This window comes from Lacerta agilis, chromosome 14, assembly GCF_009819535.1.
Source record: "Lacerta agilis isolate rLacAgi1 chromosome 14, rLacAgi1.pri, whole genome shotgun sequence".
NCBI lineage: Eukaryota > Metazoa > Chordata > Lepidosauria > Squamata > Lacertidae > Lacerta > Lacerta agilis.
The window spans coordinates 14,935,097-14,953,098 of NC_046325.1; the positions used below are offsets into that span (position 1 = coordinate 14,935,097).

An 18,002-nucleotide genomic window follows, 5' to 3' on the forward strand; every position below is an offset into this window, starting at 1 on the left:
TATGGCACCTCACCCTCACCGTGATCAACTCCTGCCTGGAAACATGTCCCCACTGTGGAAGGATGCGTGGATCCAGAATCAGCCTCCATGGTCACTCACTATTAAGACTGTGTTCATGGAAGACAATCTTACCCAGCTACAAGTGATCACCAAAGATGGCAGCATACCATGTGGCAGATGCCCATGCCTCTGGGGTTGGCCTTCAGCAGGGCACCAAGCCGTTAGTGTGAGCCGACACTGCCCTGTGGAACTCCTTGTCAACAGAAGTCTTGGTGGGAGCTGTTTGGATGGGCCTTCGGAACTTCCATTTTGTTTTACCAGCCAAGTTTTATGGATATGCTATTGATAATGGATATGCTAATTGATTATGGATAATGCTATTTTCTATTTGCATTGCTGAAGCCTCTGTCTTCGTGGTACACACACATTCCAAAAGCGCAGTTTATGAACATTTTAAGGAACATACCCCTTCAAGAGGGAAGGATGCGAAGCTGGACGAAGCCATGGGAACTGCTGGAGGGGCGTGTAGAATCATGGAGCTGGAAGGGATCCCAGGGTCATCTAGTCCAACCCCTGCAATTCAGGAATTTCAGCTAAAACATCCATTCCTAATAAGGAGGGGGGAGGAACCACTCAGGGGAGCAGACAGGAGAGGATCAAGAAGAGGGGGGGGGGGAAGTACAGCAATATTGCCTGTGCTGTTGAGGTGGAACCTGCGAGCTCCTTCAGCCCCTGCGACGCTGTTGGCACAAACAAACCAGAATACAAGGCGCTTTAGCTGCCCTGACTGGAAGAACGGCGCATGCTCCAGTTGCTGCGCGTTAGTTAACGGTTCCCCCCCCCCGTCCAGTAGCGCGCGTGCGCAAAAGAGAGCACGGCGCCTTTTCCGAGGCGCGTGGGGTTCTTGCATAAACCAAACGCTCAGTGCGGCTCACGGTTGCTTGTATGCGCACGCGCAGCGCCCTCCCTTCTTGCTTCCTCGAGCATTTTGCCTCAATGGCCTCGCCTTCTGGCGCAGGCGCACTTCTGCTCCTCCGCCCCTGGGAGGGAAGCGCCGTCCCGGTCTCTGTGTCTTGCTCAATGCGGGCGGGTACCCGGATGTAGAGGCTAACTGCCAAGCGAAGTGACCAGAGTGCGAGCGAAGGCTCCGAAGTGCATGCGCAGTCGCTGTCCCTTGTTCCCCTTGTCCGGCCGTTGGGCCCTGAGTCCGGGCGGGGCTGAAGGGGAGGCGCCTGGGCTGAGCCCACCCCGGTCTCCCTCGGGAGGTGAGTGGCTGGGGGGCGGCGGAAGGGCCGGGTGTCGCAGGCCTCCCGGGACGAAGGGAGACTGAGGGGAAAAGGCCCAAACGGAGACGAGCCAGGGTTGGGAAGAGGCCCATCCAGCACCTCTTCATTGGCTTCGTCTGCTCAGGCCCTGAAGGCCCCGCAGAGCAGCCAGCAAAATGGAAGCAACCCAGGCAGCAGTAAATGGAAAGACAGGTTGCGGGTGGGCTGGCAGGAAGATCGCCGGCAAATCAGTGCTGAGGAGCAAGGAGGGAGCCGAGTGAGGGTGGCTGGGGCGGGGAGGGCAGAAGGAGGAAAGAAGAGCCCGAGGGGCAAAAAGAGGAGTGCAAACACGGGACACTCTCCTGTTGTTTCTTGCTGACGTGACTCACAGGACCCGGAGCTGGTTTGGTTTATATATTTATTTACAAACCAGCACCCTGCCCTTCTAATGCCCATGCACCGTTTAGGGTGGCTAACAGCTAAATACAATACATCTCCCCACCCCCCAAAAAAATAATAAAACAAGCATTGGATAAATACTTAATCATCTGATAAAGCAAGTGCCTGCCTAAACAGGAAGGTTTTTGCTCCATGGTGAAATACTGTAAGAGGGGTACGGACAAAGAAGCGTCTTCCTTTAATTTCCACTGAACCTCAACTGTAATGAAGCTGCAAATGATCTACTTTCTTCCCAGAGAATTGACCAGAAACGGGATGGGAAGATAGTGTGGGGGTGTGTGTGTGTGTGTGAGGAGAGGTATGTGTCAAACAGCAGTGAGACAGGTGGGTCTGAAACAGTCCTAAACGTTTTACAATATTGTGCAGAGCACCCTTCACCAACCTGGCACCCTCCCTATGTTCTGGGCTACCACACCCATTAGCCCCAGCCAATGGGGCCATTGATGTGAGTCAGTGGCCTGCAGTGACATTTTTCATAGGGAAGTTAGATTCCTGCATTGCAGGGGGTTGGACTAGATGAGCCTTGTGGCCCTTTCCACTCTATGATTCTAAGTTCTACGAGTCCCTGCACATACTGTACCTTTCAACCAGTAGTGTGGGGATAACAATACTGGTTGCCTTACAGGGTTGTTGCACTAATAACAATAAATAATAATAATCATTTTATTATTTAAACCCTGTTCATCTGGCTGGGTTTCCCCAGCCACTCTGGGTAGCTTGCAGCATATATAAAAACATAGTAAACATAAACTAGGCTAGTCCCACTAGTCCAAGAAGTGGGTGTCCCTGATGTAAGTTGTAGTCCAAAACATCTGGTGAGCATCTAATTGATGGAGGCTCTGCTCGGCTATGAAAGTTAGAAGTGTGTGCAAGGGGTGGAAGTTTGAGACAAAAGGCTCCACAGGCCCTACTCCAGAGTTTTCCAAACTTTTCAAATTGGTGACACACTTTTTGGACATGCATCATTTCATGATACAGTAATTTAGTTTTACTAGCAAATCGGAGGTTAAACCAACCCAAGAGAAATGCAGGGTAGCATTTGTGCGACATGCCTACACACTGCAGCTGACACACTAACGTGTCGCGACACGCAGTTTGAAAAGCTCTGCCCTACTCCATCCAATCCAAGCCCCTTTGCAGGTAATGTGGTTTGAGAAGGCCTCCCTGTTCAATTTCTGTTTCTGCAGGTGGTTATGTCAGCTGAGGCCACGGCAGACCAGGTCCCACCCCTGGAGAATTGTGCCCCGCTAGTCCCAATCCAGCAGCGACGGGATGGCAGCGGAGGGGTAGCCGGTGTGACCTTTGATCTCAAACCCCTTAACCCCAGCAGCAAGTATGTCAAGCTGAACGTGGGAGGGTCACTGCATTACACTACAGTGCAAACCCTCACCAAGCAAGACACCATGCTCAAGGCTATGTTCAGTGGCAGGATGGAGGTGCTCACAGATAGTGAAGGTAAGTGTCCAGGCATCACACAGTCTGTCTCCCCACCCAACCCTTCTCCGAATACAGGTTTCCTGCTCAGCTGAGATTATATGGTATAGTAAAATAAATAAACTTTAATAGTTTTTGGACCAAAAGCCCACAAAGCCATGAACAGCACCACTGCATATTACAAAAGAAATATACAGGAAAAGTGTAATGCATTTAATAGATCAATCAAAGTGATATTAAAAAAATAGCATGAAAATTCAGTCAAGAATATAAATTATGTAATAGGAACTAGTTATCAATAAGTGTGGCACATTGGAGGTGACAGAAATCTGCCATTCTATATGGCTTCTTTGCAGAAGCAAAGAAATCCGTCAGAACTACCGGTACCTCACACCTGCTTCTGATAGGATGAACAGTGAACCCCTGGGGGGAAATTCAGGTTCATATATGATCAGCTTTCTTGTCAAAGACAATGTTTGATAACTTGGTATCAAGGATCTGTTACAGCTAGATGCTTACATTTTGTGAGATAAAATATCCTAAATTTCCTCAAGGACCTACCGGTATCCTAAATACCTCAAGAACCACCTCCTTCCATATGAACCTATCCAGACCCTGAGATCCTCCTCCGAGGCCCTTCTTCGTGTGCCTCCTCCACAAGAGGTCTGCAGGGTGGCAACACGAGAGCAGGCCTTTTCTGCAGTGGCTCCCTATTTGTGAAATGCTCTCCCCAGGGAGGTTCGCCTGTCGCCTTCATTATACACCTTTAGGTGCCAGGCAGAAATGTTGCATTTTAACCAGGTCTTTGGTCGACTGACATTCAGTGCCCTTTTAAAATGTGTTGGTGGGGTTATTGGGTTGTTACTGCTTTTATTTTGATTATGTATTCTGTGTTTCTATATCATGGTTTTATCCTGTGAACCGCCCTGAGACCAGCGGGTATAGGGTGGTATACAAATTAAATAGAAAATAAAATAAAATATTGTAGCTTCATTAGCAAAATTATATACAAAGACAGCAACATTTGGATCTCCCTCTAAATGTTTTAAAGTATTCTCCAGAACAGAGCTACTTTTAATTTTATGCACAAGAGATCCTTCTCTCCTGGTCTCTGCTTCTGCCCCCAAAAGACCTTTTGTTCAGGGACTAAAATTCTGTTCTTCCTTTCCAGGTTGGATCTTGATTGACCGAAGTGGGCGCCATTTTGGAACCATCCTGAACTACTTGCGCGATGGCTCTGTGTCCCTCCCTGAATCCCAGCGGGAGCTGGAGGAAGTGCTATCTGAGGCCCGGTACTACTTGATCCAAGGCTTGGTTGAGGACTGTCAGCTTGCCCTGCAGGTGAGCTGGTCACCTGCTGAGCAGTTAGGAGGCAGGCAGACTCCTCTGAGCCTCAAGCAGTTTGAAGGAACTGGGGAGACGAAGAGGTGAGTTAGCAAGGCCCACTTGTCTTAGCCTGATTTGGACGACCTGCTACTTGGCCTCTCCCTCTCAGAACTGTCTCCCACAGTGATTGTTCCATCTGGTGGTTGTAACCATCATGAATATTATCTAAAAACTGATTCCCCAGTTTGCACATTTTTCTTCTTCCTCCCCATCCTTCCACCCTTTAATTTTGTTACATGTGTTAAATAAACTGTATGTCATTTGTTTTAATTTATAAACTCCCATGATTGCACTGGTAAAAAGGCAGTACTGTACATAAATGTGGTATTTTAATAATATGTGGCATGTTCTAGGGCTTCTAATAAGGTTGTAATATATTTGTATCTTTCTGCCTAGCAAAAGAGTGAGGCCTATGATCCCCTCTGCCATATCCCCATGGTGACCTCTCCCAAGGAGGAGCAGCAGATCATCTCAAGCTGTTCCAAGGTAAAGAGGCTGTGAAGTCACATAAGGCTCAAGTCGAAGAAGTTCATGTAGATTTGCGCCATTTTAGACTGCTTGACTTAGATGTGTTCTTGCTTGTTTAGGGCCAGTGAGGTGATACCCATGAGTGCAGATGGCATCTGCCACCATTAGTGAAGTCCTAAGTTGCAAAGCTTCTTAGCCTTCTAGCTAAAATCAAGCATTGCCTACTATAAGACTTAGGTTGGAACACCAGTCTCGTGACCCATTCAAGACATGAAGACTTGCCATGTGACACAGTTTATCACATGGAAATATTTTAGCATCTTCCACATTGTTGACACAGCATAAAATGGGTCTGATGTGAACACACTCATACCAGAAGTTAGAACATATATGAACATTTCATGAAATCACTGTAGTTCGGCCAATGGCAAAGGTGACAGTTTCTCTTATGTAGGTTAAAGACAGTTCCCACCATATTTATCCTTCTTTTCCTCCTTTCTTAGCCTGTGGTGAAATTGCTGCATAACCGAAGTAATAACAAGTATTCATATACAAGGTAAGATGCAACACACACACCCAACTGCTGGAATTGGGCGTAGCTTGGTATTGTTTCTTGACTCCCACCTCCTGGCTAATAGAGGTGTCTTAAGAGAGATCACACCACCATTTCTCTTGTTCTCACCCCTCCAGTAACTCTGATGACAACTTGCTGAAGAATATCGAACTGTTTGACAAGCTGGCTCTGCGGTTCAATGGCCGAGTACTCTTCATCAAAGATGTTCTTGGGGATGAAATCTGCTGCTGGTCGTTTTATGGGCAGGGCCGCAAGATTGCCGAAGTCTGCTGCACCTCCATTGTATATGCTACCGAGAAGAAGCAGACCAAGGTAATGTGCAGACCTTTGAGCTTCAGATATGAGCTTTCCCCTTCCGGATAAATTGTACCTGCTCTCCAATTTGTCTGATCTTGCTCCTTCCCTCCCTCTCTCCGTGGTGTCTGCCCGAAAAAGGCTACTGCCAACCATCAAAGCAGAAACAAATAAGGAAGTAAGGAAGTTGGCTGTTTGGATAAGTGAATTTCCTTTACGTTCTGATAAGTGAATTTTTGGATAGCAAGCATGTGGATCGCAGAACCTGTGTGTACTGCTTTTTGGGGAAGCATCACATATTTTCTTTGAAAAAACAATATAAATTAAAACTATATTATAAAGCAATAAAGAGAGAGCCACAGGGAATAAAGCTTTTTGAAAGCGAGGCCTCTCCTTCCTTCAGGGCATGGTGGTCCTTAGGTAGCCCTCTGGTGGCATTTGGTGGAGGGAGTGGTCCCATACATGGGAGAACAGAACCTGAGAGGAAGAAGAGGTTTTCCCCATGGGCACTCAAATGACTCTCTGGATAAAGTACTACTTCAGGTCAACTCTCCCAGTTCCAGTTCTTCCCACCTAGTGAAACAGCAGCCCTGCTTACATTTTTATGCATCAAGGAGTTCAGAGCAGCTGTTGAGTTTTAGCCTTGCACTATGTGAGTTAGGTTAAACTGAAAAAAACTAAAGCTCAAGTTCACCAAGCAATGATTTGAACCTAGAACCAAACACTTGCACCACACTGTGGACAGAACTGGTGTTGCTCAGTATGCTCTTGCTTTGCTGCCCCCATGTGCACAGGTGGAGTTCCCAGAGGCACGGATCTTTGAGGAAACCCTGAACATCCTGATTTACGAGACGCCACGAGTGCCAGACAAGGCCCTCCTGGAGGCAACAGGTGGGGTGGCAGGTGGAGGTGGAGGCCCCCTCCGTGCAGGTGATGACGAAGATGGACGGGAGCACCGTGTCCGGCGCATACATGTCCGTAGGCACATCATGCATGATGAACGTCCTCACGGCCACCAAGCTGTTTTCAAAGACTGATCCCGTCTCGCTCGCAATGTCATTACTCCATCCATTTAGTGCCAAAGGAGGACCTGTTTTCTCCTTTTGATCTTTCACCTCAAGGTCTTCTCATTGGTGTTTGCATCCTTTTCTAACCCCTCTCTCCCTCTAGGCTGCTTTTCTGCTCTCTTGCTATCCCTTGACTTTATTAAGCCCTCCTTTTTATTGTGACAATTGACCTCTTGGTCTGCCCCTTCATTTTACTGGCATGCTCTTTCCAGCTGTTAATTTCCCCTAATGCTTCAGTCTTAAACACCTCGCCTTCCACTTCCCCTCACCATCCCACCTGTCTCATAATCTGCAAGACACCGCTGAAACCTGGATTGTGGTCCTTTATTGAAAACCACCTGATCCTGAACCTTTCCAACCTGAGACCTTTCCAACCTGAGACCTTTCCAACCTGAGACCGACTGACTGTCCTCTAAACTTAGGTTCCATGGAACAACAACAACATTATAACTGAGAGAGCTATATGTGAGCAAAGCATATTAATTGGGGGACCCTACATTCCATCTCGTCTTAATACTGGGCCTTTGGTGACTTCCATATTGTAACACTGTTATTGGTCTCTTTCAAAGGTCACAAACTTTGTACCTTTAACCTTTGCATTAGAGCAGGAGGTGGCAGTCATGAAATTGATTCTATTACGTATTGTCCTTCTGGGAAAGATGTCAGTCAGATAACAGCTGCTATTTTTTTTTAAAAAAAATTGTCTGGGTCAAAAACACAGTTTGACTGTCTCTTTAAGTGTTGTGTGACCTGGACCTTGATTCCATCCAAACTCTTCTGTCCCACTTACAGGTACGACTTATATAAAAATATGTTAGATGCTTCAATCTCACACTTCATAGGCATCTACACACCATTACAAAACAGTGGAACATGGTCAAATGACTCCCTTCAGACATAGATCTGTGTAGGTATAGAAGCCTTGCTTCTTCCTGCAGAGTTTGAGCACTTGTACTCTGCCCCTGGAATGCCTTCATCCCCTTGTTTTCCATAAGGTTGGGCAGAGGGGGAATCGGGGGTCCTCCAGAATACATTGGCCTACCAACTCCCATCAGCCCCAGGTGGCATAGCCAGTGATCAGGTTTGATGGGAGTTGTAGTCCATCCATAACTGGCGGGCCACCATTTCCCCATCCTGCCACAGGGAATGGTATACTGCTTCATACCAACTTCAGCAAAGTGTAATATGGGACATTTCAACAGCCCTTTCAGTCAATTGTCTGATGGAACAGGGTTTGGATATTCTTAAATGATGGTGGTGGATGGAGAGGAAGGGTGAAATTGCATTCTGTAAATGCAGACTGGTGCAGGTAACTACTGGAGAGAAGGTATTATTTTCCTCCATTCTTTTTTTCCCCTCTGTATATCCTCCCCTCCCTGGAGGAGGTAACTTTCTTGAATTAATTATTGTAATTTTTTTGTATTTGCATAATTTATTTTAAAAATGTTTTTTTCTATTAAATTATTGTAATAAAGGTACCTGCTTAAAAATAGGAAAGTTTCCTGGGATGTGTGTTTTAACTGGATAAGGATCTGTATCTCCAGGGCTTTTCCATGTCTAGACAGGCACATTTCCCAAAAAATATTAGTGACTTTAGTGAGCTGGATCATCCGTTTGTCTAATCTAGGGGGTTGTGTTTATTGGACAATTACAGCTGCTAAAGAGTAAGGAGTTTTTGGCATAATTGGCAGCACACGTGTGAAATCTTACCTTGTTAACACATGGGCAGTTTGTTTGTTCATCTGCTGCCTGTGGCTTGCTGCAATAGTGGAAGGAAATAAGGTGAGCTTCCTTCTGGATTTTTAAGAACCTAAATTTGAAGTTACAGGTAGGTAGCCGTGTTGGTCTGCCATAGTAAAAAAAATAAAAATCCTTCCAGTAGCACCTTGGAGACCAACTAAGTTTGTTCTTGGTATGAGCTTTCATGTGCATGCACACTTCTAGTGCACACGAAAGGTCATACCAAGAACAAACTTAGTTGGTCTCTAAGGTGCTACTGGAAGCATTTTATTTTTTTTACTAAATTTGAAGGTGGGTGCAAGTTTTCTCCAATTCTCCCCTTCTGGATTGTAGCAGTGGAGAGCGTTTCAGCAGTCTGGTGGATGCCTTGGATTTTGTGAAGAGAGATGCTTATGGGGAAGGGGATCTGTATGTTGAATGCCTCAGGCCAGAGGAAATGGAAGGTCTACTGACATTATCCAGACTGCTGGTATTTAATTGGAGAACATTATAGTATGCCTGCCTTTCTATAATAGTATCCCTTGATTCATGATGGCAGCTGCTGCTGTAATTGGGGACTTGGAGAAGAAGCAGAAGGGCTGGGCAGGCTTGAGGGGCTACAATGCAGTGGCTGGATGAGAGTTTTAATTTTAAGAAACCATATTTTGGTAACTTGGTATTCCTGCTTCCATATCTTGGTAGTTTCCTATCTCGTCTCGAAGGAGAGTCAGACAGAGGTATGTTGCTAGTATAGATTCTCATACAGTACTAGGATTAAACTATGGCTTTTGCCCATTCAGAGCAGAACTTCTTTACAATGTATCTCAATCTAATAGGCAGCTGAGCCTTGCACTAGTTTCTGCATTTTAACTGCATCCTCCTGTGCAAGAACACACCTTCCCTGTGTGGTTGATTCTTCCAAATAGAAGCAGCTATAATACAAAAACTTAATTTAATCCTCAACAATTATCTACACCTTTCAAGTTGTCAAGGGTTAAAGTAGCAAAAACATGCAGGCCTTGAGGGAATGAAGTTAACAAACCTTAGATTACTGTGCTGGAAATTAGTCTTCTCTCAGCTGCAATTAGGCTGTGTTAGGTTTGTTAATAGCAATTGCCCAACAGTATAAAAAAACAAACAAAATTTACAAAATGACCCAGTCCCTACACTAGTAGTGCTGCACAGTATCTCTGCAGGGGTTTTTATATTATTATTAATTAAACATGAAATACCTAGTGTTACAATTAAGTGATGATAAACTTTAACTCTTATATGTACACTGTAGTTTGCAATTAATCTGCAAATAATCTGCATATTTTTATATATATATAAAAGCCCCACTGAGCTCTATGTGAGTCACCACCTAGTAAAGGGTATTATTTACGATTGTATTTAAAGTATTTTTACCCTACCCTTCAGCTGACCAAGGCACCCGAAGCGGTTTACAGTAATGAGTAATATGGTCCCCTCCTTTACATCTAAAACACTTGACACAAAAGGAAACGAGATTGGAAGGTGGGGAGCATTAGGGCTGCGATCCTGACCTGGGAGTAAGCCCCACTGAATTTAATGGCGCTTACTTCTGAGCAGACGTGGCGGGGTTTGCAGCCTTAGTTGCAAAATCCTTACAGCTGTTATTCCTAGGACTGAGCGGGGCCGAAGCAAGAGTCCTGTGGCTGCTACTCCTTTGGTTTATGGATGGGGCCAAGTCGGTCTCGCCCTTTTCATAATGTTCTTCGGGGGCAGTACGGAGAGTAGCCTATATATGAGAAAATATATAAAATTATTTGGCGAGGGGTGGGAAAGCACACTATGCTTTTAAGCTCCACAAGAAAAACGCAACCAACCCTATTATACGAAAGAAAGCGGGTGGATCAAGAAGTGAGTGGGTCAAAAAAAGAGGAGGGAGAAAGGGGGGGGAAGCAACTCCCTCTGGTCACGTGATAGACAAAGCGGTCACATGATACAGGGCGGGTCACGCGGCAAGGTAACCTCCCCGGAAGCTACGGCACTTTGAGGATCAGGTGACCAGAGGAGGCCAAAGGGGGAAACCGGTCACGTGGCGGGGGCTGGCTGGGTGAATGTGCCGGGCGGGCTTGGCTGAATCGCCTGGGCCTGAGGAAGGTGAAGGGAGGAGAGCGAGACTGGAGCGCAGGGGGGCCGCCTTGTAGTTGGGGGGCAGCCGGCCAGAGGCAAAGCGGGCAGCTGGGGCTTGGGGCGGAAGCGACGGGGCTCCTTGAGTCGGGGCCTTCCTGGGGAGGTTCTTTTTTTTAATTTAAAAAAGGAAAAAAGGATCACCCTTCAGGCGGAGGGTTCCTGGCTGTGATTTTGAGAGCGTCAGGCTGGGCCTAGAGTTATCTGAGCTCTGACGAAACAAGGGCCTCAATTGACGGAACGGGGAAAGGGAGGCCAAAAAGGTTGGAAAAGGCTGCGAAGGAAGTTTGCGACCCCCCAAAAGCGGGGGCGGTAGATCTGGGCTGGTGGGTTGCTTTTTTCTTTTTAAAGCAAAGACTACCGGGCAGCAAAGCTGTTAGTAAAGCTTGCGGGGTGGGTGGGAGTCGCCTCGAGTGTGGGGGTGTAAGCAAGGGCGGTGCGGGGTGGGAAGAAGCTTTTTTTTTTGCTGCGCGTAAGGAAGAAAGCTTCTGTTACGGTTGTAGGGAGGTGCCGCGTTTGGGACTTTATCCTTGGTTTGGTTGGTTTTTCAGCCGAGAAGCGCTAACTGGGGTGGGTGGGGTAGCGTAGGGCATACAGACAGCTAAAGCGGAAAACGAGGGGGCAACTTCCTCCCGAAGTTTTATACAGGTGTTTGTATACAGCGTAGGGTGCTGAAGCTTAACTTGCAGAGGTGGAAAGGAGTGTAGGTACTTTGGTCCTTTAAGCTGCTGTAGCATCTCAGAAGTTGGGGAGCTCTGCAGGGTACCTGGCAACTTTCTCTGCCATTGAGGTGACTTTTGCCGCTGCGAGAGAGTGAATAGCTTTCAGGAACAGGATACTAATTTGCAGTGCAGGGAAACAGAGCAAGAGTAGAGTCACTGGGCACGCTGTGGTGTTGTGCTTGAAAAGGAGGCTGAGAGCAAGACTGTAGTCAGGACCCTGGGGTTTAGGAATACCTTCCACATCCTCGAAGCTCTATTGCTGTTGGGATCTGCATCACACACAGTCAGAGGCCATGCAGAAGGAGGAGCTGGGAATGGATGAAAATCGCAACCCAGAGGAGGAGCTGCGTCTCCTCGGTGGAAAGAAGGAAAAATGCCACAACCTCAGCAACCGCATCCGGACAGGTAACTTAAGATGCATCCAGTATTTTTTCTTCTTCTAAGTCACTTCTACGAAGTCACCTCTGGTCCTCGAGAAGATGTTGGACTCCAACTCCCATGAGCACTGTCAGCATGACCATTGGTCAGGGATGATGGAAGTTGTAGCCCAGCAACACCTGGAGAGCCACAAGTTCCCCAACTCTTCACCATAGCCTACTCAAGACTGGCTACTAAAAACCCAGCTTCTTGAGCACCCAGAGCTTTGGTGTTGGTGCATAGCATTTTGAAATATTTCCTTTAGTTCCCGACGACCTCAGCTGATCCTTGCCCTTATCAATCCATTCACACACCCCAAACTCCTTGCATGCACCTGTTATCCATTTAGTCCAAAACTAAACTGAACTCCTGGGACAAGCAAGCTTTTTCCACCACTAGAGCACATCCTTATTTCAATTTCCTTTACCTCAGCCCTATAGTATCTACCTGATTTGTGGAGCTGTGAACTCCCATCCCCCAAGCTAAGTTTCCTGCTCCCCCCCCCAAAAGAATTGGACAACCCATGTTGGGAAATCCTACCCTAAACCATCAGCTGCTGCATCTCCATAGAATGATGCAGACCTGCTCCTTACCTGGTAAATCTCAACTTACTGGATCACACTCCCTTCCCAGAGTTTGTTTCCTTTTCCTTCCTGGGGCGGGTCCTATTTGGTTATTAATTCAGTGGCTCTGGTTTGATTAACTGCCTTTTGTAACATGCATCTAAATTCTACCTATCCTTAATGCATCTAAATGTTGAAAATAAAACCTTCTTTCTGTCACGCAGGGGGTGGAGCAGAGCTGGGCTACAGGCCAAGCCAGGTCTCCAGAGAAGGTGTGTTGTACTGAACTGGGATTGGCCTTTTCCTTTCTGTCATGCTTTTTCTGCATGTTTCTGTTCCAGAGGTGGCTGCACCTCACTGCTGGGTGAGGTACATTAATTCTGAGAACCTAGAGCCCTGAATGCCCACCCTCTATGCTCCCCATCTTCTCTTCCCTGTTGAAAAGATATGGAGAAGAAGTGATTATCTGCCACCGTGCTTCTTTACTAGATACCCATTTGGGAAAAGTAGCATGTTCTTCATATCCTTTTCCTCCTCCTGTTACACTCCTGGGGTATACTTAGGAGAGGAATGAAGCCCTACAGATGGGAAAACAACGACTCTTTAATTCTCTGGGCAGCAGGGCCAGAGCTCAGTGGCCTACAGGAAGGGATCCTAGAATTATTGGATAAGGGCATGGGTTCCCAAACTAAGGCCCGGGGGCCGGATGCGGCCCAATCGCCTTCTAGATCCGGCCCGCAGACAAGTCCGGGAATCATTGTGTTTTTACATGAGTAGAATGTGTCCTTTTATTTAAAATGCATCTCTGGGTTATTTGTGGGGCCTGCCTGGTGTTTTTACATGAGTAGAATTGTGCTTTTATTTAAAATGCATCTCTGCGTTATTTGTGGGGTATAGGAATCTGTTCATATTTTTTTCAAAATATAGTCCCGCCCCCCACAAGGTCTGAGGGACAGTGGGCTGGCCCCCTGCTGAAAAAGTTTGCTGACCCCTGGGAAAGGGTTGAGGAACCTGAAATTGGTTAGGGCTTGAGAGAAGGGATCTCATACGTTTGAGTTTTCAGCATGAACACCTCTGGTTCCGTTCGCCCCCTTTGCTCATCACAATGTAGAGAAGCTTAGAAACCCGAAGACAGAATGTTTTGAATGCTAAATAACCAGAAAAGTGGGGAGTGGGCTAAACCAACCTCAGAAGTGGTATTTTCATATATCTCCTGCTGTTGCTGAACTACAACTTCCATCAGCCCCTGTCAGTTTGGCCATAAAGGTGCAAAATGTGGTTCGGCAGCTTCTGGAGGGCAAAAGGTTCCTTGTACTTGTCTTAGTTTATAATTTATTAGTAAATATCAGAAGAGGAACCCCCCCTTTTAATGACTAAATATCACTGTTTTGGAATTGACTGAGTTAGCAGCACGGAAAGGGGTTCTGAAATCACTTGATTGATGTGAAGATTTTAGCCACCTGTACACCACAGATAAATGACCTCAAGGGTATTTTAACCCCATGGGCATCTTCTGCCTCATCTATGACCTGTTGACCCCAAACTGAGAGAGGTGAATGTGTCTGCATTCCAGAGTAACAAAAGTCAGAATTATGTTCAAATATTTAAATGTCATATTTAAGCATCTTTTAATTCCCCAACTTTCTTAGCAAATCTCCAAACACTAACTGAGCAGTCTTTGGTCTTTTGGGAGGGTCAGAATGAAGTGTGCTGAAGCACCATTATTGTTGATGGTGCACTTGACAAGAGTTAACATAAGCTCCCCACCCTCCAAAATAAAAAATGGGGTTGCTGCTCTGAGGTGCTTACATTCTAGGTGTGAGAGGGTGACAAAGGGACATGAGACAGGTCTTCACCCTTTCTCTTCTTCCTCTTCAGGTGCATGGGAGTCCAACGGGTATACTGCACCCTCTGAGATAGCTGACGAACCCAGTGTTCCCCTGAGCCCTTCCAACAGCCTCAACATCCGCAATCTCCAGTTGTCTGAGCGGGACCCTCCTGTTGCCCACCATCCCCACCGCTACCCTCATCGCTTTTACCATGCCCGCCCCTTCCATGCTACAGCATACCGCAAGACCTACCGAGGCAGCCCCTCAGACCGCAAGGAATGGGGACCTAGCACAAACGGCCATCACTGTGCTCCTGAGAGCATCTCCAACGGGCGGTGGCAGCACCGGCGCCGCGGCTATTCTGACCCACCCTCCCCGTCATCGTCTCCCGAATCTGAACGAGGCAGCACCGTCAAAGCCAGTGAGAAGCCTGCCACCACATCTAATGTCGCCAACGCAGCCACCGAGGATTCTGGGAAGGAAACATGGTCGCTCTTCCGGCCACTTCCCGCTTTCCCGGTCGATAGCAGCAGTGCCCGGATCATCCCCAAGATCTCTTATGCCAGCAAGCTGAAAGAGAACCTGGATCAACCGGGGAAAGCCTGCCATGTTCCTGCCTCAGCCGTCCGCACCACCAATAGCCTCCCCAACTGTGTCTTGGCGCCACCCCCAAGTAGCCCCCCGCCATCTGACAGCAGTCGGCGACAGCACCTGGGAGCCATCTTTCAGAATGAGTGGGGCCTCTCCTTTATCAACGAGCCGGGGGCTGGGCATGGAGGGGGTGGCGGGACGGCACCAGACGTGGATGAACGAGATGCAGATGCTGGAGCATCCTGGGAGAAAATGGAAGTTAGCGACTGGCAGGCTGCAAAAAATTACCATCTGGATGGTAAGGTGCTGGAAGGAGGCCAGTGTGTCATTGGGCGTGAGGGAAAGGGAGGAGAACGAGTGCATGTGTGCTGAGGCTTGAGATCTGTCCCATTGGTAGTTGAGCATAGTCAAGAGAGAAGGGATGGAGGACACAAGGAAATGCTTCATTTGGAAAGCTAGGGATGTTTGTGGAGATGGTGAGTGAATGGGCAGTCACACAGCACAAAGAACCTTTGCAGTTCATGAAAGTGGAGAGGTGTTGGGTAGTATTGGCTGTCAGAAGAAATAAAGGACAATCTTTTCACTGCTCTGAGATTAAATTCTACTATAGTTTACATTTGCTCCACAGACTAGGGCATGAATTACTTTGGGTAGAAGATCAAACAGCCTATCCCCACCTTTTCTGATTACTTTGTTAGCTATTGTTTTTAGAAGGCTAAGAGAGGCCCTGGTTGGGATAAAGAAGTAGTTATAGATGGATATCATTTAGCTCCCTCATAATTTAAGCATTGCTCCAGATAGCACAGATTCCCACATCCAGTTTTATGTAGCTTGGGGAAAGGTTTGGATGGGTATGTGACCTTCAGTGCACTGAGACCCCAACTTTTCTCAGTGTGGCTGAACTTTAGGGGCATTGTCTTGAGAAGTGAGCAGCTTCAGTTGTGTTGGAGGGTTTGGGGGCACTGGGGCTTATTTACAAACAGTGCTTGGCTTCTTCTAATTTCCCTTTCCCCCCCTTCTAATACAGAATGGAGACATATATGGGAGCTACACATTCAAGGTAAGCAAATGGAGGTGCCTGGGCCTAAATCAGTGGCTTCATAAATATGACCTTTGGGGCTCAACAGTGGGCTGGATAGCTTCAAGTTAAAGGGGGTATTAAGATTTGTAGTAATGTACAACAATGTTAAGTGGAGGGGACCAGAGTCCTAGGACAGGGATGTGACTCTTAAAAATTGTGGATGTGTAATTCATACTTTCCAATCCTTGCCATATATTCAGTTGCATCTCCCTCTCTATTGTGTCACACATGCAAAAAACCACAAATTTAATCTGACCACTCCTGTTTTGAAAAAATCCAGCCTTTTGTGAGGATTGCTTTCAGAAGCTGAGGGGCACTGATTCTACATTTTAATACTGTGTCTTTTCGTGGTTTGCTTTTTAATGCTGTGTCCTAGATGTGTTTGAGTGCATAGCTTTGAAGCCTTAACTAGTAGGAGGTGTTGGCTTTTGATCATCTAACACAAGTTTCAAATTAGACTTTTAAATGAAAATGCTTCTTACCCCACATCATTGCCTGGAGAACTCAAGACAGTGATACTGAAGACAAGTGCCACTGCCAGCCTAGGCCCATGGGCCAGGCAGGTTTTCTATTCATGTTGTAGCAGGCAGGAGCAGGTAGATGCTATCTGAAAAACTGGGGTGATTGGTTCTGTGCAGTATGGGGAGGTGAATAAACTGGGCCTAATGAAGTTGTGTGATGGGAGATGGGAAAGAGAAGTAGAGCTGCTGAAATCCACAACTATCTGATGTTGGATGTGGGGCTGCCTTAAACAATTCAACCAAATCACAAAACAGCTGCATATGTGGGAGCAGATTAATGAAGGGGCCTGTTCTGTGGCCAACTATTGAGGACAGTAGGGGGGGAAGTGGGGCTTCAAGCAGGTGTGTGTGTGTGTGTACACATTATCTATGGCACATCTCCCTTCAAGGCATTGTTCCTGTTGCCATCACTTTTTCTTTTCCATCTAGATCCTAGCAGAGTGACGGTCTACACAGACACCTTCGATGGGAAGGGTTAACGTCAATAATTCCCAGGGGAAGCACCGCTAAGACATGAGGGGGGGCACATGGGGAGAGGCAAGATGCCCACCCCACCCCCCTTGAAGACTGGAGAAGCCCAAGCATCTTGAAAGGGGAAGCTCTGCCACCTGCCTACCTCCCTCCCTTTGCTGTTATAGCTCAAATTGTCTCGGTGGGGCTAACGCCTCACCTCTTTTTCTCTCTTGCTCTCTCTCTTTCTCTCTGATTTAATGCTCTGGTTTTTAATTTCTTCACATGGTTTTTAATTTCTCTGGATTCCCCTGAAAATAAAGGCAAAAAAAGAATTTATTTAAATTCACTTCTCTCACCTTGTCAGTGTCTCATTATTCATTGCTACGCAGGTGTGTTACCAGCATGGGGTAGGTAGTGATGTGGCTCAAGGCACTGAAAATGGTTTGGGAGGGAAATTATTTTAAGGGGTAGAGATGGAAAACGTGAATGATTTTTTGAAAGCACAAAGGAAAAGCTTTGGGAGGTTTATTACAAGGAACTATTAATATATGGCTGAGAAATAGTTTTATTTGTTTATCCACTGAAGAATTTATAAGCTGCATTCTCATAAATATTGACAAGGTGGTATGCAACATACAAGATAACACCTGTCTATAAACAGTTTTCAGAAGATGTCTTAAAGAAGGCAGGGGTGATTTCTACTGAATTATGTGACTTGATCAACTTGATTTAATAGAAATAAAATATTTGCTTGGTGTGTCTTCTGCCACCATAGTGACAAGACTATGCTAAGCATAACTTTACTTCTAGGCATCTCTTAGAGGTACAGTGCTGATTTACCTAAATGCTAATTAATGGGTTGATACTCTTTATTTCTATTTGCTGAGCTTCTAAGCTGGTTGTCACTGTAAAAAAGCCCCTCACTTCTAAAAACAAGATTGCCACCTTAAAAGCCAGTGAACTAATGTGACTGTAACAGGACTGCGTCTTTGGGTAGGGGTATGT

At 46.5% G+C, this 18,002-nt stretch overlaps 2 protein-coding genes across 3 annotated transcripts; both read left to right on the top strand.

The window, feature by feature from the left end:
- Window positions 1-1,115: 1,115 nt before the first annotated feature.
- Window positions 1,116-7,052, top strand: KCTD13 (potassium channel tetramerization domain containing 13). The gene is made up of 7 exons (XM_033169525.1): window positions 1,116-1,265; window positions 2,912-3,179; window positions 4,330-4,499; window positions 4,941-5,030; window positions 5,516-5,568; window positions 5,703-5,898; window positions 6,675-7,052. Exons 2-7 carry the CDS (start codon window positions 2,918-2,920, stop codon window positions 6,915-6,917), a joined length of 1,014 nt encoding a protein of 337 aa, XP_033025416.1. The 5' UTR covers window positions 1,116-1,265; window positions 2,912-2,917; the 3' UTR covers window positions 6,918-7,052.
- Window positions 7,053-11,275: 4,223 nt separating this feature from the next.
- LOC117058329 lies at window positions 11,276-17,343 on the top strand. 2 transcript variants are annotated; one of them, XM_033169444.1, is made up of 5 exons: window positions 11,276-11,947; window positions 12,747-12,794; window positions 14,401-15,240; window positions 15,970-16,002; window positions 16,974-17,343. In XM_033169444.1, the coding sequence occupies exons 1-5, from the start codon at window positions 11,836-11,838 to the stop codon at window positions 17,021-17,023; spliced, it is 1,083 nt and encodes a 360-aa protein (XP_033025335.1). In that variant the 5' UTR covers window positions 11,276-11,835; the 3' UTR covers window positions 17,024-17,343. The 2 variants fall into 2 exon arrangements, with proteins under 2 accessions (XP_033025335.1, XP_033025336.1); XM_033169445.1 differs by lacking the exon at window positions 12,747-12,794 and having other exon boundaries at window positions 11,278-11,947.
- The last annotated feature ends 659 nt before the right edge of the window (window positions 17,344-18,002 follow it).

Excerpts from the sequence above, each read along its gene's own strand:
- KCTD13 (XM_033169525.1), top strand. The coding sequence starts at position 2,918 with ATGTCAGCTGAGGCCACGGCAGACCAGGTCCCACCCCTGGAGAATTGT. Across the intron at positions 3,180-4,329 it reads GGTGCTCACAGATAGTGAAG|GTTGGATCTTGATTGACCGA; the intron begins GTAAGTGTCCAG and ends CTTCCTTTCCAG. Across the intron at positions 5,569-5,702 it reads AACAAGTATTCATATACAAG|TAACTCTGATGACAACTTGC; the intron begins GTAAGATGCAAC and ends TCACCCCTCCAG.
- LOC117058329 (XM_033169444.1), top strand. The coding sequence starts at position 11,836 with ATGCAGAAGGAGGAGCTGGGAATGGATGAAAATCGCAACCCAGAGGAG. Across the intron at positions 12,795-14,400 it reads AAGCCAGGTCTCCAGAGAAG|GTGCATGGGAGTCCAACGGG; the intron begins GTGTGTTGTACT and ends CTTCCTCTTCAG. Across the intron at positions 15,241-15,969 it reads AAAAAATTACCATCTGGATG|AATGGAGACATATATGGGAG; the intron begins GTAAGGTGCTGG and ends CTTCTAATACAG.